We start from the raw sequence: 24,917 nt of genomic DNA, 5'->3' as shown, positions 1-24,917 counted from the left end.
GTGTGTTTAGCTCGCTGAAATAAATAAAGCCTACATTTTTCAATGATGCCCCACCCACAGGAAGTGCTACTTTCAACACACGCGACCTTCGATTCACTTCAAGTTACACTTTCCAACAAGAACAAAGCATGGCGAATAAAGAGCCCGGTGTAAGTTGAAACCGTCATTTTACAGCAGCGAACGAATACAGTAGCTACATTATTTGTGTAATTAATTTGGTCTCGTGCAATAATGAACGTAAACGGAGCAACCATGTTAGCCAGCTATGCAACCTAGCATTAGCTTTTGAATGAGAATGATAGCTGACTTAACTAGCAAGATAGACAGCGGTGTGCGAGGTAGACCATTCATATAGATAGATAGTAACTATATTATCCTGCCTGAGACCGATGGTGCTAGTATACTGCACGCTCGAGCTTATCAGTTTGAGAATCATTGCAAGTTACCAACATCAGTCCACACCCACTTGTTTTGTAATTGTCCCATTATGAAAGGATGAAGTTGAAGGTTGCCACGAAGATATCATGACACTAGTCTGATTAATCAGGCTGTAGAAAATCGTTACAGCCTGAGACGTGTGCAAAATCGTAAATGTTCCTTACAAGCCAGTGTTGCATAAAAGTATAGTATACTCTACTGGTTGGTGATGTATTTACTCCCCCAAAATGAAACGCTAATGTGGCTATCATTAAGAATTACAAATGATATGGCTGAGACTGCCGAAACGAGCCAAATGTAAGAATCTCTATCTAATGTTAGTTAAATGTAGTAATGTGTCATTTGGTTATATTTCTTTAAATGGACAATTCTGTGCACTGTCTTGTGTAAGTTTTTTAAATTGACACAATTTAGCAAAGGTGTCAGCTAGAGATGACCTGCAGGGATTTATAGTCTTCCATGAATTCTATGTTGATGCCAATTTAGCAGTTTATCTGAAGTAAGTGGAGGCAAATATAAGTATGAAAGTCAGCTTGTCCGAGAGAGATTTACATGGTTATCAAATTGTCACGCCAGGGTAAGGCTACACGAATCACAGCCCTTACATTAAGTGTTTCTAAAATCCCTTATGGTGGTAAAACGATTGGAACCATTTCCCTGTTTGACCTCTAGGTTTTATGGGTATTATGACACATCCAATGTGGGGCTCTATTGTGTCAGTTCAAATCATGCACAAGACAGTTTACAGTATTGTCCATTTAAAGAGATTTGGCCAATATATTCACAACTACATTTAGCTGACATTAGATAGTTAATACAGAGATTCTTCCCTCGATTCAGCAGTCTCGTCCAGATCATGACATATGTACATCTTTGTTAGCCATATTAGCATATTAATTGAATGTCAAAGATAAACTTTACCTCTGTGCCTAACCTCGGGTAAAGATTAACCTCTTGTTGATATGTTGTCAAATTTCGAGTAGCAAAAGGAAAAACCGTGCTAACGTTACCGGTATCGCAAGTTTAAATGTCATTCAACATTGTTGCTTGTAAGGAAAAGTTTGCACACAAATGATTAATCAGACCATCATAACAATATCTACAGATTTTGCTAGTAGTAGATGTTACACAATTTATTTTGAAGTCTTCTCCATTATGTGATAACCACATGCTCTTATAGTCCAGCTAGCTACCACTGTGACTGATGTCATCTCTGTCTGACTGTCCTGTAACTGCCATTGTTTGAGCTTTCTCTTTTCTCTCCCTCATTTTACAGGGTTTGCTAGGGCAGTTGAGGCAGATGGCTAGCAGAATGGGCTCTGGTCCAAGGGGTGCAGGTCTTGGGTTCAAGCTTCTTATAGGCGCAGGAGCACTTGCCTATGGAGTCAAGGAAGCCACATACACAGGTAAAGGACAAGACATACAATTAGAGCCTGACCAATTTATCGGTTAGCCTTTCACAGATGTCTATTTGTATCGATTATTCCACCGATCGTGCCGATAGAATGAACAAATACGCCTGCAACTTAAATGCGTTAATTACATTTACATTTACATTTAAGTCATTTAGCAGACGCTCTTATCCAGAGCGACTTAATGTTCTAAAATATTCAATGGTTGCCTGAAGAGCGTGAGCTACGTGAGCCGCTCATTGAATATCATTCAGTCCTGTGTTATAATGGGAGAAAGTATGGTGGTTCGATGTTGAGTGGCCTGCACTGCCAGAACATTTGAAATAATCAAAAGTACCGAGCAAGCAGGCCTGTCCTTATCACGTCCTCACTTAGCTAGTTAACATTAACTGGCTAGTTAACCCTTGTAAATCTAGCCAGCTAGCTAGCAATCCTTTGCTGATGTGCTAACAGCTGTTAATTTATGCACCAGCCCAGCACCAGCCAGCCCAGCACTAGCTAACTCGTCTTTTGACTTAATACAAAAATAACACTTACTGTCTATCTGGGCTTGTCGGTTTAGTTATCTTTCCGAAATATGCAATCTACAAAAAGCAAGACAGTTGGTGCAGTTCCTTTAGTCCATGTGCTTGCCTTCATGATAAGGTGGTTGTAACTAGCCAGCTACTGTTGACGAACCCCATTCCGTACGGCTTCAAAGGAAACAAATGGGACTGATGCCAACAGTTGCTACAAACTGGGGTGTAAACTACATTTCTATTCTAGCGTTGATTGACATGGTAATAGCCTGATGAGTATTGGGGGAAAGTAGACAATACTAACCACTCTGACGCTGTAATTGTGACGTGTCATGGCGTAACGTACAGCATGCATAATGCAACTTATTCTGTCGTACAGCCGGTGTAGCGCTTCTCTCGCCGATTTAAAAACAAGGAGGGGATAGTGATCGGGTAAAACCGAGGCAATTGTACAACTGAATGCATTCGTTTTTTGCATCGAGACTTGACTCTCAAAAGCCGCACCAGACGCTGTTTACTTCTGAAGATCACTTTAGCGCCACCCTAAAAACCTTATTCAAATTTGACACAAACCCTTTAAATGGGTATGTAATGACACATATAAACTCTTTAGTGTTTTATTTACATGTTAGAGGTGATAAGATCAGGTATAAAAAGCAGTTTGCCCACACAGCTTATCTCCCCCCTAACACGCTGTAGGTTTCGCTTACCCACCCGCCATTTTTAAAAAGATGGAGGTCATTTTCTTCAAGCATGCAGAGACGGGCAGCATGAAGGTCTCGTCATTGATTTTGCTGGAAAGGATAGAGATTGTGGTACTCAACTGTACTACAGTTGACCTGGAAGTATTATATTTTTTGGGTGCTAATATAAGGTCAATTGTACGTTACAACGCGATGTACAAAAGGGCGTCAGCTTTTCTTTAGCTTGCGAAATTAATATGCGTGTTATTAAAACCAGTGCAAGTGTTTGCCTGCATACATTTTTTATTTATTAATCAGTGCATGAAATTTGCAGTTGAGAGCCAAAACGTGTTGTATTGAGTAACAGTGTAATATTCATAGGGTTTGGATAAGTAATGAACCGCTAACTTATGAGAGCTCTTGTGGCTGTGACTACAAGTGGAAACAAAGTCAAAATTGTAAAGTTGACTTCACTTAAGGTTAGCACTGTGGTTAGGGTTATGTTTAAAATCACATTTTAAGAAGAGACATATTTTTAAGTGGGCCGGGATTATGACTTTGTTTGTAACTAGTGATCGTTTGCATGACCTTTGACTGTAGTAAAGCACTGTAGTAAATGTTCTCAATACAAATGGTGTCGCTTAGTGCTAACATTATGAAGTGTGTGTGTGTGTGTGTGGTGAATTCCTGAACAGCAGGTGTCGGCACACCCTCGCTGCTTATTGGTGCTTTTGTTTCTTCAGGATGCATAGCCCTTACTTATTCACTGTCCTAGACAAAAGCGTGAACTCGTAGCTAAGAAGGTTAACTAAATAAGTGTTATTTTTTGTATTGTTCAATTAAAGAAAGAAATGTAAAATAAAAACGATAACAAAAACATAGTGATACGAACAAGGCTTGACAGACACCGGTTGGCTTGTGTATTTTGAAGCAGTTTATACATTGTGAAAGTATTCAGACTCCTTCCTCATTCTGTTACATTACAGCCTTATTCTAAAATTGATTATATTTTGTTTTTTTCCTCCATCAGTATACACACTACCATAATGGCAAACTGTAAAACATTTTTTTTAAAGTGTTTGCAAATGTATTAAAGGTAAAAACGGATACCTTTTACATAAATATTCAGACCCGTTGCTATGAGACTGGAAATTGAGATGAGGTGCATCCTGTTTCCATTGATCATCCTTGATGTTTCTACAAACTTCAACAAGGTATTGGAGTCCACCTGTGGTAAATTCAATTGATTGGACATGGTTTGGAAAGGCACAGGAAAGGTGCTTTCTAGCATTGTATTTGAGCAAAGGGTCTGAATACCATTCAAAAGTTTGCATTACTCATTCAAGGTTTTTATGTTCTTCCCAGACAGCTACATGGTAGATTCGTCTGCTGAGCAATCTCTTTCTAGCATTGTATTTTTTCGTGAGTGTGTATAGAGTACCAATCAAAATATATTTTAGATTTGTCAAAGTAGCCACCCTTTGACAGCTTTGCACAGTCTTTGGATCCTCTCAACCAGCTTCACCTGGAATGCTTTTCCAACAGTCTTGAAGGTGTTCCCACATGCTGGGCACTTGTTGGCTGCTTTTCCTTCACTCTGTGGTCCAACTCATCCCAAACAATCTCAATTTGGTTGAGGTTGGGTGATTGTGGAGGCCAGGTCATCTGATGTAGTACTCCATCACTTTCCTTCTTGATCAAATAGCCCTTACACTGCCTGGGGTTGTGTTGGGTCATTGTCCTGTTGAAAAGCAAATGTATAGTCCCACTAAGAGCAAACCAAATGCAGCCTTCAGTATGCTGTGGTAGGCATGCTGGTTAAGTGTGCCTTGAATTTTAAATAAATCACAGACCGTGTCACAGCTCCTCCATGCTTCATGGTTGGTACCACACAGTCAGAGGTCACCTGTTCACCTACTCTCAAATACATGGCAGTTGGAACCAAAAATCTCAAATTTGGACTCATCTGACCCAAGACATTTCCATTGCTTGTTTCTTCACCCAAGCAAGTCTTCATATTGTTGGTGTCCTTTAGTAGTGGTTTCTTTGCAGCAATTCGACCATGACTGTTTCACGCAGTCTCCTCTGAACAGTTGGCATTAAGATGTCTGTTATTTGAACTCTGTAGCAATTTTTGGCTGTAATCTGAGGCCGGTAACTCGAATGAACGAATCCTCTGCAGCAAAGGTAACTCTGGGTCTTCCTTTACTGTGGGGGTCCTCGTGAGGTCCAGTTTCATCATAGCGCTTGGTTTTTGCAAATGCACTTGACGAAACTTTATGTCTTGATATGTTCCGGATTGACTGACCTTTCTTAAAGTAATGGACTGTCATCTATCTTTGCTTTTTTTGAGCTGTTCTTGCCAGAATATGGACTTTGCCCTATTTGGCAAAAGACCATCTTCTATATACCACCTTACGTTGTCACAACACAACTGATTGGCTCAAAACTGTTAATTGAAATGCATTCCAGTTGACTACCTCATGAAGCTGGTTGAGAGAAAGCATAAAGCTGTCAAGGCAAAGGGTGGCTACTTTTGAAGAATCTCACACATAAAATATTTAGATTTGTTCAACTTTTTTGTTGTTGGTTACTACAGGATTCCATATGTGTTTAGCCTCTCACTTCAATGCTCAAAGTTGTTGCGTAAATCAACCGTATATTGCTATTTTATTTAACTAGGCATGTCAGTTAAACAAATTCTTATTTACAATGACTGCCTACACCGGCCAAACCTGGACGAAGCTAGGCCAATTGTGTGCTACCCTATGGGACTCGCGATCACAGCCGGTTGTGATACAGCCTGGAACCGAACCAAGGTGTCTGTAGTGATGCCTCAAGTTGCAGTGCGTTAGACCGCTGCGCCACTCGGGAGCCCGTGCTGACTCATAAAAAAAAAAAAAAGTTAATGGACTACCTTTTAGCTGGGATAGCTTTGTAAATTAAAGGGGAATTGGGGGGAGGTTGACCTCACTGCTTGACAGACTATATACAACACTGCGCTACAAGGACCCAAGGGCTCTTTTTCAATTCGTCTTTACTCGATTCCCATCTCCTTTACTCACCCACCTCATACATTGGGGGAAAGGTTCAAAAGTAGTTATTGGATGTTCTCACGTGCGACTTAGAAGAGATCGGACGAGGGTAGAGGAAAGCGCAGTGTTGTCTGTTTGTCAAACAGTACGGCCCCCTCCCCCTAATCAACCTTAATTCACACGGCTATCCCGGGGAGTTGTCAGACATTTTCTATTAACGCTATTGTAGCGGTGGTCCTCATTACCATGGGATGCAAATTACCCCTGGATCATGTTTTGAAGCATCATTGCAAAACTGTACTGCAACTGGTTTTAAATGAGTTTCTTTTCTCCTCAGTGGAAGGTGGTCAGAGGGCCATCATCTTCAACAGGATTGGTGGGATGCAGATGGACACGGTACTCGCTGAGGGGCTCCACGTTAGGTAGATGTCCTTCGTTATCACTCACCTTTTTGCCCTTGACTGGCAGGGCAGTGCGTTGTCGTGTTCATTAGGCTCATAGGGAGGGACTACCTGCACATGTCCAATAAGAAACTCATGTTTTCCTTTTTTGAAATGTTTTCGGTTGTGTGCCCTAATGAACACGAACGACCCTGAACTGTTTTCACAGCGGGGGGTGAGGGTGATCCATGTCTTTGGTGGACTGTTTAAACAAGGTTCTATTAATTGTCCTCACCCTACATTCTTGTTTGACAGGATACCATGGTTCCAGTACCCTGTCATCTATGACATAAGGGCGAGACCAAGAAAGATATCGTCCCTAACCGGAAGCAAAGGTGATTGATTGGTGTTTCTGAACATATAATCCTGATCAAAATGATCCTTTGTCTTGGGATCAAATAAAACCTCTTGTTGCATATGAGATGCGGTTTAGTTTATTCACATCTAGGAACAAACTGTACCTTTTTTTACAAAAATTATTTTTTGTGATTTAAAAAAAATGTAATTTATTTTACCTTTATTTAACCAGGCAAGTCAGTTAAGAACAAATTCTTATTTTCAATGACTGCCTAGGAACAGTGGGATAACTGCCTGTTCAGGGGCAGAACGACAGATTTGTACCTTGTCAGCTCGGGGATTCGAACTTACAACCTTTCGGTTACTAGTCCAACGCTCTAACCACTAGGCTACCCTGATTGACTTCACAACAGCACTTCAGTCAGTGGCCTGGGCCATTCTAAACTGTTGCATATTTGTGGAGAATGACATTCACCAAAACTAGATCCACATTTACTGCTGTTGCTATTGCAACACATTGATTCCATGGCGGGATGGATTTAATGGATTTTTAACATTTTTATTATTGCTGTTCGTACAGAATGTATTCATAACATTATCTTGCCTCCTGGTTGCAGTGAGACGAGTGGAAAATATTGGATAAAGAACATTCATTATTTTCATAGAGAAGGAAAGAGACTGGCAAACAGTGAATGGAGGCTATGTTGAAGAACCACTCTGATATTTACAGCCATTTTAGCCTAGTGGTTAAGAGCGTTTAACCAATTACCAAAAGGTTGATGGTTTGAATCCCTGAGCCGACAAGATGGACAATCTGCTGTTCTGCCTTCGAGCAATGCAGTTAACCCCCAAAAACAACTGCATTGCCTCTCTGATTCAGAGGGGTTGAGTTAAATGCAGACGACACATTTCGGTATAATCCTTTCTCCTATTGAGTCTTGAATATCAGCTAAAATGGCTCTGACTCTCTTTTCCTTATTGTCTCTGTCCCGGTACAGACCTGCAGATGGTGAACATCGCCCTGCGTGTGCTGTCCCGTCCTGTGGCCTCCAACCTGCCTGCCATGTACCAGCAGCTCGGCAAGGATTACGATGAGAAGGTGCTGCCATCCATCGTCAATGAGGTGCTGAAGAGTGTGGTGGCCAAGTTCAACGCCTCGCAGCTCATCACACAGAGAGCTCAGGTATACAGGAAGGGGTGCTTTTGGGAATGCTGTTTCTCTTAAAGTGGTAAAGTTGTAGTTGCTACATTAGACTTTTGCGCTATTGGTATGCACTTTATCACCTTTAATTTTGTTAAATATTTTTTTGTTAGATTTTAGTCTTTTCTGTGTTATACAAACATTTACACTACATTTGTCCTGGCTCCATGCTCCTGCAGCTTACTGAATGTACTTTAATGAATTGAGCTCAGTAATGGTGGTCCTTCTGTAGCTCAGTTGGTAGAGCATGGCGCTTGTAACGCCAGGGTAGTGGGTTCGATCCCCGGGACCACCCATACGTAGAATGTATGCACACATGACTGTAAGTCGCTTTGGATAAAAGCGTCTGCTAAATGGCATTTATTATTATTATTATTATAATGGCCTTCTCAATTGGAACAGGTTTTTATAGTTTTCCAATCGAAATGCATTTAAGAATGATGGACCAATGGCAATAAAAGGGTTCTTCTGTCGTTAGGTGTCCCTGATGATTCGGCGGGAGCTCTTTGAACGGGCCAAGGACTTCAACATCATCCTGGACGATGTGGCCATCACCGAGCTGAGCTTCAGCAGGGAGTACACTGCCGCGGTGGAAGCAAAGCAAGTCGGTGAGGAGGCTCACGCTCATACCCTTGCTATTGCATATATAGTACACTACCTTTTTACCATATACTAATAATACTAAAAACTACATTCTGGTATTTGAAAAACTGAATTGGGCCCCCACTGTTTTTGTATACAGCCTATGGATGGGACTGGGGAAATGTAACCACTCAAATTCATAGACTGCACTCTAGAGTGGTGAAAAAACATACACGGAACAAAGAATAACTCAAAAATATTAACTTGCGAAATTAACTTGGCGAAAGCCAACAATGCTATTATCTGAGGATAGCTCCACTGTAAACAAAGAGAAACCATATTTCAACCCTGCAGGCGCTACACAAAACACAGAAATAATAATATACTTCATGTCTTTGACGATCTTCTGTTGGCACTCCAATATGTCCCATAAACATCACAATTGGTCCTTTTTGTTTGATTAATTCCGTTAAAATATATATCCAAAATGTCAATTTATTTGGCGCGTTTGATCCAGAAATATATACAGCTATTGTAATCATGAGCCTATAAACCAAAGTTACACGGTTAGCACTGAGGCAGTGTGCAATAGTAGGAAGACTACTTTATCCAGCTCACCTCCTGAACTATCCAAAAAGCATTAAACAGTCAAGCAACCAGAAACGTTCTAAAAATAGCCTATATTAACATATGTACAGTTGATGTTGGAACCTTAGCCAAAAGCATTTAAATTCTGTTTTTCACAATTCCTGACATTTTAATCCTAGTCAAAAGCCCCTGTCTTAGGTCAGTTAGGTTCAACACCTTATTTTAAGAATGTGAAAATGTCAGAATAATATATTTTCATTTCTTTCATCACAGTCCCAGTGGGTCAGAAGTTTACATACTCTCAATTTGGTAGCATTTCCTTTAAATTGTTTGACTTGGGTCAAACGTTTCGGGTAGCCTTCCACAAGCGTACCACAAGTTGGGTGAATTCTGGCCCATTCCTCCTGACAGAGCTGGTGTAACTGAGTCAGGTTTGTAGGCTTCCTTGCTCGCACACATTTTCAGTTCTGCCCACATTTTCTATAGGAATGAGGTCAGGGCTTTGTGATGGCCACTCCAATACCTTGACTTTTGTCTTTAAACCATTTTACCACAACTTTGGAAGTATGCTTGGGGTCATTGTCCATTTTGAAGACCCATTTGCGACCAAGCTTTAACTTCCTGACTGATGTCTTGAGATGTTGCTTCAGTATATCCACATAATTTCCCTCCCTCATGATGCCATCTATTTTGTGAATTGCACCAGTCCCTCCTGCAGCAAAGCACTCCCACAACATGACGCTGCCACCCCTGTGCTTCTCGGTTGGGATGGTGTTCTTCAGTTTGCAAGCCTCCCCCTTTTTCATCCAAACATGACGATTGTCATTATGGCCAAACAGTTCTCTTTTTGTTCCATCAGACCAGAGGACATTTCTACAAGAAGTACGAACTTTGTCCCTATGTGTAGTTGCAAAGCCGTAGTCTGGCTTTTTTATGGCAGTTTTGGAGCAGTGGCTTCTTCCTTGGTGAGCGGCCTTTCAGGTTATGTCAATATAGGACTCGTTTTACTGTGGATATAGATACTTTTGTACCTGTTTCCTCCAGCATTTTCACAAGGGTCTTTGCTGTTCTGGGATTGATTTGCACTTTTTGCATCAAAGTACATTGATCTCAAGGAGACTATGACCGCTGCGTGGTCCCATGGTGATTATACTTGCATACTATTGTTTGTACAAATGAACGTGTTACCTTCAGGCATTTGGAAATTGCTCCCAAGGATGAACCAGACTTGTGGAGGTCTACAATTTATTTTCTGAGGTCTTTGTGCTGATTTCTTTTCATTTTCCCATGATGTCAAGCAAAGAAGCATTGAGTTTGAAGGTAGGCCTTGAAATACACTGCTCAAAAAAAATAAAGGGAACACTTAAACAACACAATGTAACTCCAAGTCAATCACACTTCTGTGAAATCAAACTGTCCACTTAGGAAGCAACAGTGATTGACAATAAATTTCACATGCTGTGCAAATGGAATAGACAACAGGTGAAAATTAGAGGCAATTAGCAAGACACTCCCAATAAAGGAGTGGTTCTGCAGGTGATGACCACAGACCACTTCTCAGTTCCTATGCTTCCTGGCTGATGTTTTGGTCACCTTTTGAATGCTGGCGGTGCTTTCGCTCTAGTGGTAGCATGAGACTGAGTCTACAACTCACACAAGTTGCTCAGGTAGTGCAGCTCATCCAGGATGACACATCAATGCAAGCTGTGGCAAGAAGGTTTTCTGTGTCTGTCAGCATAGTGTCCAGAGCATGAGGCGCTACCAGGAGACAGGCCAGTACATCAGGAGTCGTGGGGGAGGCCGTAGGAGGGCAACAACCCAGCAGCAGGACCGCTACCTTCGCCTTTGTGCAAGGAGGAGCACTGCCAGAGCCCTGCAAAATGACCTCCAGCAGGCCACAAATGTGCATGTCTGCACAAACGGTTAGAAACAGACTCCGTGGGGGGGGTATGAGGACCCGACGTCCACAGGTGGGGGTTGTGCTTACAGCCCAACACCGTGCAGGACGTTTGGCATTTGCCAGATAACACCAAGATTGACAAATTTGCCACTGGCGTCCTGTGCTCTTCACAGATGAAAGCAGGTTCACACTGAGCACATGTGACAGTCTGGAGACGCAGTGGAGAACGTTCTGCTGCCTGCAACATCCTCCAGCATGACTGGTTTGGCGGTGGGTCAGTCATGGTGTGGGGTGGCATTTCTTTGGGGTGCTGCACAGCCCTCCATGTGCTCGCCAGAGGTAGCCTGACTGCCATTAGGTACCGAGATGAGATCCTCAGACCCCTTGTGAGACAATATGCTGGTGCGATTGGCCCTGGGTTCCTCCTAATGCAAGACAATGCTAGACCTCATGTGGCTGGAGTGTCAGCAGTTCCTGCAAGAAGAAGGCATTGAAGCTATGGACTAGCCCGCCCGTTCCCCAGACCTGAATCGAATTGAGCACATCTGGGACATGTCTCGCTCCATCCACCAACGCCACGTTGCACCACAGGAGTTGACAGATGCTTTAGTCCAGGTCTGGGAGGAGATCTCTCAGGAGACCATCCGCCACCTCATCAGGAGCATGCCCAGGCGTTGTAGGGAGGTCATACAGGCACGTGGAGGCCACACACACTACTGAGCCTCATTTTGACTTTAAAGGACATTACATCAAAGTTGGATCAGCCTGTAGTGTGGTTTTCCACTTTAACTTTGTGTGACTCCAAATCCAGACCTCCATGGGTTGATAAATTTGATTTCCATTGATCTTTTTTGTGTGATTTTGTTGTCAGCACATTCAACTATGTAAATAAGTATTTAATAAGAATATTTAATTATTTCCGATCTAGGATGTGTTATTTTAGTGTTCCCTTTATTTTTTGGAGCAGTGTACACCTACAATTGACTCGTGATGTCAATTATACCTTCTGAAGCCATGACATTGTTTTCTGGAAGTTTCCAAGCTGTTTAAAGGCACAGTCAACGTAGTGTATGTAAACTTCTGACCCACTGGAATTGTGATTAAGTTAAATAATCTGTCTGTAAACAAGTGTTAGAAAAAGTTGATGTCCTAACCGACTTGCCGAAACTATTTTGTAGTGTTTGGAAAATGAGTTTTAATGTTTCCAACCTAAGTGTATGTAAACATCCGACTTCAACTGTAGCCTTAGGAACAAGGTACATGAAGTAAATAACTTGCTTGTAACAGATGCCATTCATATTCGCTCTGACACTCACTTAGATAATATCTTTGATACAGTGGTAGCAGTACATTCTTATAACATCTACCGAAAGGACAAATGCCAACGGAGACAGTGTTGCGGTCTATATTCAGAAACACATTCCTGTAAAGCTTGGAGACTATCTAATGTAAAATACTGTTGATGTAATATGGCTACAGGTTCATCTGCCTCACCTAAAGCCCATTTTTGTGGGAAGCTGCTGTAGACTAAGTGCTAACAGTCAGCATCTGGATAATATGTGTGAAATGCTTGATAATGAATGTGATATCAACAGAAGTATTTTTTTCTGGGTGATTTAAATATTGACTGGCTTTCATTAAGCTGCCCACTCAAGAGAGAAATTAAAACTGTAACCAGTGTCTGCAACCTGGATCAGGTTAAATTATCGGCTGTTTTTTGTAGTCTTTAATTGCTCAAATCAGTTATTTTTCATCCATTTTCAAACGTTCCGAGCTAGTCCTCCTGATGTCGTTTGACCCGACATGGACTTCGACAGCTCCCAGAATCTGCGGTAGAACAGTCGGAAGCAGCCTTGTTATGTCCTGTACTCGTGCTCCTCGTCAGCACAGGGTTTTTGCCTTGGGGACCGAGATGTTTCTCACCATAGAGCTGCATATGATCTGGATAATATGTGTGAAATACATTATCAAGCATGTCTGGGTGAATTTTTTTTATTTTTAATCTCGACTGGCTATCATCAAGCTGCCCACTCAGAAAAAAACTTAACTGTTACCCTGATCTAGGTTGCAGGGACTGGTATCAGTCAACCTATCAGGGTAGTTACAAACATCACAGGAATTAAATCTTCAACATGTATTGATCAAATCTTTACTTATGCTACAGATATTTGCTTTAAATCGGTATCCAAATCCATAGGATGTAGTAGTCATATAATAATATAATAATAATAATAATAATATCTAGGAAAGTTCTAAGCGCTGAGCCTAATATAGTGTATAAGAGGTCATACAATAAGTTTTGTAGTGATTCATATGTTGATGATGTAAATAATATTTGCTGGTCTGTGGTGTGTGTAATGAGGACCAACCAGACGCTGCTGGTCTGTGGTGTGTAATGAGGACCAACCAGACGCTGCTGGTCTGTGGTGTGTAATGAGGACCAACCAGACGCTGCTGGTCTGTGGTGTGTAATGAGGACCAACCAGACGCTGCTGGTCTGTGGTGTGTAATGAGGACCAACAAGACACTGCACTTGACACATTTATAAAATGTCTTATTCCAGTTACTAATAAGCATGCGCTCATTAAGAAAATGACTGTAAAAATGGTTAAATCTCCTTGGATTGAGGAATGGAGAAGGATTAGGCAAAAGGTATGGCAATTAACTCTGGCAGCCCAACTGATTTGGCAAACGTACTGCAAATTAAGAAATCATGTGACTAATAAAAATAAACTACACAATGAAATAAAGAATGATAGTAAAAAGCTTTGGGGCACCTTTAAAAAATTTTTTTTTTTGGGGGGGGGGGGGGGACGAACTCTGCTCCATTCATTGAATCAGATGGCTCATTTGTCACAAAGCCCACTGATATTGCAAACTACTTTAATGACTATTTCATTGGCAAAATAAGCAAACATAGGAATGACATGCTAGCAACAAACGCTGATGCTACACATCCAAGTATATCAGACCAATTTATGAAAGACAAGAATTGTTCTTTTGAATTCTGAAAAGATAGTGTGGAAGAGGTGAGAATTGTCGCTCAAGAATGACAAACCACATGGGTCTGACAATCTGGATGGAAAATTAGAGGATAATAGCACAATATATTGCCTCTTCAATGTAAGCCTAGCGAGTGTGTGTGCCCTCAGACCTAGATGGAAGCTAAAGTCATTCCGCTACCCAAGAACAGTAAAGCCCCCTTTACCGGCTCAAATTGCTGACCAATCTGCCCATTACCAACCCTTAGTAAAGTTTTATTTTTATTTTTTATTTTTCTCCTATACAAAGCTATTTCACGGTAAACAAATTGACAACAGAATTTCAGCATGCTTATAGGGAAGGACACTCGACAAGCACAGCACTTACACAAAGACTGACTGGCTGAGAGATTGATTAATGATTGTGGGGGCTGTCTAACAAGACTTCAGTGCAGCTTTTGACATTTTATTGATCGTAGTCTGCTGCTGGAAAAGCGTATGTTATGGCTTTACACCCCCTGCTATAATGTGGATAAAGAGTTACTTGTCTAACAGAACAGGTGTTCTTTAATGGAGGCCTCAAATATAATCCAGTTAGAATCAGGAATTCCCCAGGGTAGCTGTTTAGGCCCCTTGCTTTTATTAGCTACATGCCACTGAGTGTATATATGCGGATGACTCAACACTATACACGTCAGCTACTACAGCAACTGAAATGACAGCAACACTCAGAGCTGCAGATAGTTTCAGAGTGGGTGGCAAGGAATAAGGTAGCCCTAAATATTTCTAAAACTAAAAGCATTGTATTTGGAACAAAACACTCACTAAACCTCAACTAAATGTAATAAATAACGTGGAAATTGAGCAAGTTGAGATGACAAAACTGCTTGGAGTAACACTAGATTGTAAACTGTCATTGTCAGAACATATTGATGCAGTAGTAGCTAAAATAGGGAGCAGTCTGTCTATATAATAAAGCAATGCTCTGCCTTAACAACACTATCAACAAGGCAGGTCCTACAGGCACTAGTTTTGTCACACCTGGACTACTGTTGAGTCATGTGGGCAGGTGCCACAAAGGACTTAGGAAAATTGCAAATGACACAGGGCAGCACGGCTGGCCCTTGATTTACACAGAGAGCTAATATTAATAATATGCATGCCAATCTCTCCTGGCTGAAAGTGGAGGAGAGATTGACTTCATCACTATTTTGATTTATGAGAGAGCTGTAGTGCTGTACAGAAACCCAGCCTAAAACTTCAAACCGCAAGCAATGCAGGTGTAGAAGCACGGTGGCTAGGAAAAACTCCCTAGAAAGGCCAAAACCTAGGAAGAAACCTCCTCTGCTGGGTGGAGATTATAACAGAACATGGCCAAGTTGTTCAAATGTTCATAAATGACCAGCATGGTTGAATAATAATAATAAGGCAGAACAGTTGAAACTGGAGCAGCAGCACAGTCAGGTGGACTGGGGACAGCAAGGAGTCATCATGTCAGGTAGTCCTGGGGCATGGTCCTAGGGCTCAGGTCCTCAGAGAGAGAGAAAGAGAGGAGAGAATTAGAGAACGCACACTTAGATTCACACAGGACACCGACTAGGACAGGAGAAGTACTCCAGATATAACAAACTGACCCTAGCCCCCCGACACAAACTACTGCAGCATAAATACTGGAGGCTGAGACAGGAGGGGTCAGGAGACACTGTGGCCCCATCTGATGACACCCCCGGACAGGGCCAAACAGGAAGGATATAACCCCACCCATTTTACCTAAGCACAGCCCCCACACCACTAGAGGGAAATCTTCAACCACAAACTTACCATCCTGAGACAAGGCCGAGTATAGCCCACAAAGATCTCCGCCATGGCACAACCCAGACAGGGGCGCCAACCCAGACAGGATGACCACATCAGTGAATCAACCCACTCAGGTGACGCACCCCTTCCAGGGACTGCATGAGGGAGCCCCAGTAAGCCAGTGACTCAGCCCCTGTAATAGGGTTAGAGGCAGAGAATCCCAGTGGAAAGAGGGGAACCGGCCAGGCAGAGACAGCAAGGGCGGTTCGTTGCTCCAGAGCCTTTCCGGTCACCTTCCCACTCCTGGGCCAGACTACACTCAATCATATGACCCACTGAAGAGATGAGTCTTCAGTAAAGACTTGAGACCAAGTTTGCGTCTCTGACATGGGTAGGCAGACCGTTCCATAAAAATTGAGCTCTATAGGAGAAAGCCCTGCCTCCAGCTGTTTGCTTAGAAATTCTAGGGACAATTAGGAGGCCTGCGTCTTGTGACCGTAGGGTACATGTAGGTATGTACGGCAGGACCAAATCAGAGAGATGGGTAGGAGCAAGCCCATGTAATGCTTTGACAGGAAGCCAGTGTAGAGGCTAGTACTGGAGTAATATGATCAAATTTTGGGGTTCTAGTCAGGATTCTAGCAGCCGTATTTAGCACTAACTGAAGTTTTAGCGCTTTATCCGGGTAGCCGGAAAGTAGAGCATTGCAGTAGTCTAACCTAAAAGTGACAAAAGCATGGATTCATTTTTCTGAATCATTTTTGGACAAAGTTTCTGATTTTTGCAATGTTACGTAGAAGGAAAAAAGAAGCACTACTGTGGGAAAGCCTTCAGTTTCCCCAAACAGGTGGAGATCCACAAGAGGATACACACAGGAAAAAAGCTGTCCTTGAAATGGTCTTGATATGTTCTTCAAAAGAGAGATCAGGGTCCAGAGTAATGCCAAGGTCCTTCAGTTTTATTTGAGACGACTGTACAACCATTAAGATTAATTGTCAGATTCAACAGAAGATCTCTGTTTCTTGGGACCTAGAACAAGCATCTCTGTTTTGTCAGAGTTTAAAAGTAGAACGTTTGCAGCCATCCACTTCCTTATGTCTGAAACGCATGCTTCTAGCAAGGGCAATTTTGGGGCTTCACCATGTTTCATTGAAATGTACAGCTGTGTGTCATCCGCATATCAGTGAAAGTTAACATTATGTTTTCGAATAACATCCCCAAGAGGTTAAATATATAGTGAAAGCAATAGTGGTCCTAAAACGGAACCTTGAGGAACACCGAAATTTACAGTTGATTTGTCAGAGGACAAACCATTCATAGAGACAAACTGATATTTTTCAGACAGATAAGATCTAAACCAGGCCAGAACTTGTCCGTGTAGACCAATTTTGGGTTTCCAATCTCTCCAAAAGAACGTGGTGATCGACGGTATCAAAAGCAGCACTAAGGTCTAGGAGCACGAGGACAGATGCAGAGCCTCGGTCCGATGCCATTAAAATGTAATTTACCACCTTCACAAGTGCCGTCTCAGTGCTATGATGGGGTCTAAAACCAGACTGAAGCATTTCGTATACATTGTTTGTCTTCAGGAAGGCAGTGAGTTGCTGCGCAACAGCCTTTTCTAAAATTTGAGAGGAATGGAAGATTCGATATAGGCCGATAGTTTTTTATATTTTCTGGGTCAAGGTTTGGCTGTTTCAAGGGAGGCTTTATTACTGCCTCTTTTAGTGAGTTTGTTACACATCCGGTGGATAGAGAGCCGTTTATTATGTTCAACATAGGAGGGCCAAGCACAGGAAGCAGCTCTTTCAGTAGTTTAGTTGGAATATGGTCCAGTATGCAGCTTGAAGGTTTAGAGGCCATGATTATTTTAATCATTGTGTCAAGAGATATAGTACTAAAACACTTGAGCGTCTCTCTTGATCCTAGGTCCTGGCAGAGTTGTGCAGACTCAGGACAACTGAGCTTTGAAGGAATACTCAGATTTAAAGAGTAGTCCGTAATTTGCTTTCTAATAATCATGATCTTTTCCTCAAAGAAGTTCATGAATTTATCACTGCTGAAGTGAAAGTCATCCTCTCTTGGGGAATGCTGCTTTTTAGTTAGCTTTGCGACAATATCAAAAAGGAATTTCGGATTGTTCTTATTTTCCTCAATTAAGTTAGAAAAGTAGGATGATCGAGCAGCAGTAAGGGCTCTTCGGTACTGCACGGTACCGTCTTTCCAAGCTAGTTGGAAGACTTCCAGTTTGGTGTGGCGCCATTTCCGTTCCAATTTTCTGGAAGCTTGCTTCAGAGCTCGAGTATTTTCTGTGTACCAGGGAGGTAGTTTCTTAAGAGAAATGTTTTTAGTTTTTAGGGGTGCAATTGCATCTAATGTATTGCGCAAGGTTAAATTGAGTTTCTCCAGTTAGGTGGTTAACTGATTTTTGTCCTCTGGTGTCCTGGGGTAGACTGAGGGAATCTGGAAGGACATCAAGGAATCTTTGTGTTGTCTGTGAATTTATAGCACGACTTTTGATGTTCCTTGGTTGGGGTCTGAGCAGATTATTTGTTGCAATTGCAAACGTAATAAAATGGTGGTCCGATAGTCCAGGATTACGAGGAAAAACATTAAGATCCACAACATTTATTCCATGGGACAAAACTAGGTCCAGCGTATGACTGACAGTGAGTGGGTCCAGAGACATGTTGGACAAAACCCACTGAGTCGATGATGGCTCTGAAAGCCTTTTGGAGTGGGTCTGTGGACTTTTCCATGTGAATATTAAAGTCGCCAAAGATTAGAATATTATCTGCTATGACTACAAGGTCCGATAGGAATTCAGGGAACTCGGTGAGAAACGCTGTATATGGCCCAGGAAACAGTAGCTATAAAAAGTGATTGAGTAGGCTGCGTAGATTTCATGACTAGAAGCTCAAAAGGCGAAAACGTCTTGTTTTTTGTGAATTGAAATTTGCTATCGTAAATGTTAGCAACACCTCCGCCTTTGCGGGATGCACGGGGGATATGGTCACTAGTGTAGCCAGGAGGTGAGGCCTCATTTAACACAGTAAATTCATCAGGCTTAAGCCATGTTTCAGTCAGGCCAATCACATCAAGATTATGATCAGTGATTAGTTCATTGACTATAATTGCCTTTGAAGTAAGGGATCTAACATTAAGTAGCCCTATTTTGAGATGTGAGGTTGTGGCGAAATCTGCAAGGAGCCTTCACCGTGCACTGCCACTTTAAGAGCGCATCAGCAGTAAGGAAGGAGGAAATAAAGAGAGCTCGTTCAGCTCTTTGGGGAGGGGCTCTTGGGGTGGTGCGACAGTTTGATTGTGTGCTGCAGAAGTTGTTTGTTTTCAGCGTGTGTAGTTTATAAAGTAATTAACTCAATCATCGGTGTGATCGCTTTAGATCGTGGTTGGTTTTGTTCGGGACCGCGCCCGTTATGGATCGCATGGATTAGTAGCAACATTGTTGCGAAGCTTTAACAAACAAACCAACAAACCATGGGACAGTCAGACACCGGCAGGCCTGAAGACCACAGCTAAGATTTATCTTTTTCTCTCTTTCTCTTCCCTCTCGTTCCAGTGCTTTACCCTGCAACAGACTCTCTATTTGTTAAATGCACTGCCCATTGAAGTTCATTAGAGCTGGACTATTATTGCCCTGCCAGAAGTATTTTGGTGGATATTTTAGTTAAAAGGGACGTTGCTTGCAAGTTGTGTATTGTTTATGTGAACTGTATTGAGGTGGGGTGTACTAATGACATGTGGCCGAGAAGACTGTGGGCATTTTTAAGGCCTTTGTTGTGTCGATGACCACCCCCCACATTGATACCCTCTGCACTCATCCACTAGAAAATAATAGATTAAATCTTTAAATTAAATGCAAATCCTCTGACTGGGTTCGTTCTTGTATGAAGTTGCTGTTGAATTGCTCTGCCATTATTAGTATTATTGTATGAGGTATTCTTGTTGGGGTTACCCCTGTACTGTGATGTGGGTTTTATATGGTGTATATTCTCTTTTCTCTCCACTGGCTATCTGGTAAACAGGCTACACTCTAGGCAGTCTCTTTTGCTGATGTGTGTGTGTGTGTCTGGTAGTGGTACTCTCTCTATTCTACTCTTTTCCTTTCGGCATGGTTAATACCTGCCTGGCGCCTGAACAAAATCTTTCTTTACCCCTCTCTAATACCACAAGGTATCATGATCTCTTTCAATAATTACAGGAATAATGACCGGAATGGAGGTGGTCTTTATCCTAGTGAGATTGCTAAGGCGAACACCGCCATGTTTAGTTTTGCCCAACCTACGTCGAGGCACAGACACGGTCTCAATGGTGATAGCTGAGCTGACTACACTGACTGTGCTAGTGGCAGACTACTATGCTGGCTAACAGCCTGCTGCCTGGCCTGCACCCTATTTCTTTGTGGAACTAGGAGAGTTAGTGCCCTGTCTATGTTGGTAGATAAGATGAGAGCACCCTTCCATCTAGGATGGAGTCAGTCACTCCTCAACAGGTCAGGCTTGGACCTGTTTGTGGGTGAGTCCCAGAAAGAGGGCCAATTGTCTACAAATTCTATCTTTTGGGAGAGACAAACAGTTTTCAACCAGTGATTGAGTTGAGACTCTGCTGTAGAGCTCATCACTCCCCCTAACTGGGAGGGGGCCAGAGACTATTACTCGATGCCGACACAGCTTCTGCGTGTAAATCAGCTAGAAAGATATGTTGCGCTTGTTGATCTGACTGTTTCATCCTAACATCGTTGGTGCCGACGTGGATGACAATATCTCTATACTCTCTACACTTGCCAGTTTTAGTTTTAGCCAGCACCATCTTCAGATTAGCCTTAACGTCGGTAGCCCTGCCCCCTGGTAAACAGTGTATGATCGCTGGATGATTCGCTTTAAGTCTAATACTGCGGGTAATGGAGTCGCCAATGACTAGGGTTTTCAATTTGTCAGAGCTATTGGCATCTCAGACCCCGTAACGGGAGGAGTAGAGACCAGAGAAGACTCGGCCTCTGACTCCGACCAGCTGCTTAATGGGGAAAACCGGTTGAAGGTTTCTGTCGGATGAATGAGCAACACCGGTTGAGCGTTCCTACAGCATTTCCTTCCAGAAACCGTGAGAAAGTTGTCCGGCTTTAGGGACTATGCGAGGGGATTTATACTACTATCTGTACTTACTGGTGGCACAGACGCTGTTTCATCCTTTCCTACACTGAAATTACCCTTGCCTAACGATTGCGTCTGAAGCTGGGCTTGTAGCACAGCTATCCTCGCCGTAAGGCGAGTACAGCGACTACAATTAGAAGGCATCATGTTAATGTTACTACTTAGCTTCGGCTGTTGGAGGTCCTGACGAACCATGTCCAGCTAAAGCGTCCGGAGTGAAAAAGTTGAGGAAAAAAAACAAATATAAACTGTAATTAAAAAGTAAAAAACGTAAAGTTGTCAGGTAGCAAAATAGGTTGGCAACAAAACACACAGCAACTCGAAAACAAGTCTGCAAGTTGTGATACCTGCAAGATGCATACCTCACAAGACATGCCACGAGGTCTCTTCACAGCCCCCAAGTCCAGAACAGACTGGGAGGTGCACAGCACTACATAGAGCCATGACTATATGGAACTCTGTTCCACATCAAGTAACTGACAGGAGCAATAAACTTAGATTTAAAAAACACCTTATGGAACAGCGGGGACTGTGAAGCAACACCCGTATTGGCACATACGCACTATACATGAATTTAGTACTGTAGATATGTGGTGGAGAAGGGGCCTGAGGCACAGAGTGTGTTGTGAAATCTGTGAATGTATTGTAATGTTTTAAATTGTATAAACTGCCTTAATTTTGCTGGACCCCAGCTTCGGCAGCAGCTAATCGGGATCTATAATAAATATGCTAAATCAGGGTTGGACTGAAACTACAGGACAGTAGAGCTCCAAGAGGGTTGTGCAGCCCTGCTTTATGCTATGCTTCATTGAGCTTATCTGATTTAGTAAAGAATGTTCTGCAATCAATTCTCTTGTCATGGTAATGTGACCACCTTGCTCTGTATTTTCAGCCCAACAGGAGGCACAGAGGGCCTTCTTCTATGTGGAGAAAGCCCTGCAGGACCAGAGGCAGAAGATTATCCAGGCTGAAGGAGAGGCAGAGGCTGCTAAAATGGTGAACTCTGAAGAGGAGACTCCTCTGAACACGCACAGCTAAAGCCGGTCCCAAATCTCTTCCTCACCCTTCAATGTTATATATGAAGGGTCTGGTTAGGTTTAGTGGAAGAACCTCTACAATATTGCTTCTACCTTTTTACAGATCGGCAAATATTGAAGGATTTAGGCCAAATGTAGGTTTTAGGGAGTGATTTGGGCCAGCTGTTACACATTCCCTTCCCTTGCTCTCATGTTGGTCGACCTGAGTACACACACTGCTGTATCCATAGACATGGATGTATTATTTGATCTATTTCTATGGCAACACATCATACTCTTGTGGTTTTTAGGTTAAACACTAGTGTGCTTTTTCTCTTAATTTTAATCTCACAGATGTCTCCAGTGGTGTATAGATAAGATTTGTGTTACTGGTGGTTTTCCAGAAATCCCATTTGGAAGATTCCCGGAATCAGAATCAATCAAAAAGCAGGATTTCTGGAAAACCAGGGAATTCCGTTCACCTTTTTCTTATAAAAAAAAAAAAACATGAACCATTTTGGGTCTATACATTGACTAAAGAGAACAAGTGAACTGAGTTTATCCTAATTTCATTCACCCTTTGAAATACCTTTCTGGTGCTTTTAGGACATGTGCGTGCCATGTTTAACTGACCCAACTTAATGAGTTGACTAGTGTGATTTGGGATCATGGCTGGATCGTAGGCAAAGCCAGAGTCGGACCAGTAAAACCTGCTGGATGTGGACTAGGCTATGCCCTCTGGGGTATATTGAGGTACCAAGATGGCATACATTAACCCATTTGCATTTTCTTATTTGTGTAACTATAGTTGGGTGAGGCGGTGACAAAGAACCCTGGCTACCTGAAACTCCGGAAGATCCGAGCAGCTCAGAACATTGCCAAGACTGTACGGAAAGCTTTTTTAAAATACTTTAAGATTGCATTCTTCGTTCATCCCTTACCTAATCTGACATGGTGGGATTGGTGAAAGCTATGTGATGAAACCAGTGTGACATCTATCAAATTGTGTGAGATCAGTGAACAAGGTAGGAAGGAAGGGTGGTCAAAAGGGCCATAGTGATTTTTCCTTAGCCCACTAGATGGTGCAAAATGACCACTTTCTAAAGCAGGATGCATCTGGGTTTTTATAGTCCTGTACTTAATACTTATTTTCCACCATAATTTGCAAATGAATTCATTAAAAATCCTACAATGTGATTTTCAGATTTTTTTTTCTCATTTTGTCTGTCATAGTTGAAGTGAACCTATGATGAAAATTACAGGCCTCATCTTTTTAAACAGGAGAACTTGCACAATTGGTGGCTGACTAAATACTTTTTTGCCCCACTTTATGCACCAAATAACAGTTTGAGACATTGCCCAATCCTACTGACTGTGTCTGATCTCCAGGTGGCGACATCGCAGAACAAGGTGTACCTGAGTGCAGATAACCTAGTGTTGAACCTCCAGGACAACACGAGCAACAGCTTCAGCAAGTAGGTTCCCTTCTGTTCCCCTAATACTGTTCCTATTTACCTGGGTCCTGTTCATTAGGCACCAAATGGAAGACAACAGGGTGGAATTTACTTAGACTTGTCCAATAAGAAACGCTCCTTGTTTTTCGTGTTGTAAAACATTTTTCCATTGTGTGCCCTAATTTATTTATTTTATTTGTATAATACCACTTTGGTTTAGTTTTAATCTCAAAGTGCATTAAATTATAAATCATATTAAAAATATAACAAAACAAGAAATATAACAATATAAGACTGATGTACACAGTTGACAAAAGTGGAAAGGTGGGCCAGGGGTGGAGATGAGCCTTAAAGGCTCAGTGTAGTCAAAAATGTGATTTCCCTGTGTTTTATATATATTTTCACACTGAGGTTGGAATAATTATAATTATGTGATTATGATGATGCCATTTTAGTATAAGAGCTGTTTTGAAAAAACACTGAAATTTCAGCCTGTTTTGGTGGGATGGTGTTTTGACCTGCCTGGTGACATAACCAGGTCGTAAAGTATTTAATAAACCAATAAGTTAGACCGTTAAGTCTCTCTGCTAATAACAGCTAGTTTTTGGTTTTCCCTTTCCCTACTCAGACCACTCCGAGACAGTCCTAGCAAAATTCTTGCTTGGGAAATGGCTCTTTGCTAAGAAGCAATTTCTATTTTTTAAATTTAAATCATTTAAACTGGAAGCAATCATTGGCAAGGTACTTAATTGTTACCCATAAATGATTTGATTTTTGAGATGAAAACGGCTGCATTGGACCTACATTAAATGCCCCAACAGTTTGAGCAGGTTGGGAGAAATAGGCTGGACGAGCCCTGAGATTATCAGCAAGGCTGTTCAAGAGACTCTTCCAGAGATTGAGGGAGAATTGAAGACCCCTGAGACAGCCAGTGTTCCTGCGATGCTTCCAGGGATTGAGGGAGAATTGAAGACCCCTGAGACAGCCAGTGTTCCTGCGATGCTTCCAGAGATTGAGGAACAACACTTCTCGAAGAGCCCTGATATTGTCAGCATGGCTGTTCCAACGATTGAGGAGGAACGTGAATTGAAGTTCCATGAGATGGTCGTTGTTCCAGAGACATGGAGTGAGGCGGGAGAATACCCGGTCCCCCATATTGCGGCGGCGGCGGGTCCTGGGGATGTGGCGCAAAATGGCGAGGCTTGAATGTAGGGTGCGTGGATGGGGAGGGGTTAAGACAATTTCTTACCCAATGGTGAACAGAGTACTGGTAACATGCATGGGAAAGAATAATTATTTGATCAACTAAAATATATACAAAGTATATCATCAAACTGTCTGCTTGTGAACGGCCTTGTCTTAAAATGTTTCCTCTTTTTATTGATATGCTTTTTTCCCATTTTT

General features: G+C 42.1%; 1 protein-coding gene across 1 annotated transcript; it reads left to right on the top strand.

The window, feature by feature from the left end:
• Positions 1-24,917, top strand: phb2a (prohibitin 2a). Its single transcript, XM_046321697.1, has 10 exons — positions 1-149; positions 1,715-1,844; positions 6,424-6,508; positions 6,782-6,861; positions 7,822-8,006; positions 8,503-8,632; positions 21,936-22,039; positions 22,868-22,945; positions 23,449-23,534; positions 24,335-24,917. Exons 1-10 carry the CDS (start codon positions 129-131, stop codon positions 24,717-24,719), a joined length of 1,284 nt encoding a protein of 427 aa, XP_046177653.1. The 5' UTR covers positions 1-128; the 3' UTR covers positions 24,720-24,917.

This window comes from Oncorhynchus gorbuscha, linkage group LG22 (assembly GCF_021184085.1).
Source record: "Oncorhynchus gorbuscha isolate QuinsamMale2020 ecotype Even-year linkage group LG22, OgorEven_v1.0, whole genome shotgun sequence".
NCBI lineage: Eukaryota > Metazoa > Chordata > Actinopteri > Salmoniformes > Salmonidae > Oncorhynchus > Oncorhynchus gorbuscha.
The sequence above is the reverse complement of the archived record's forward strand: the minus strand, read 5'-3'. Positions and strand labels throughout refer to the sequence as shown.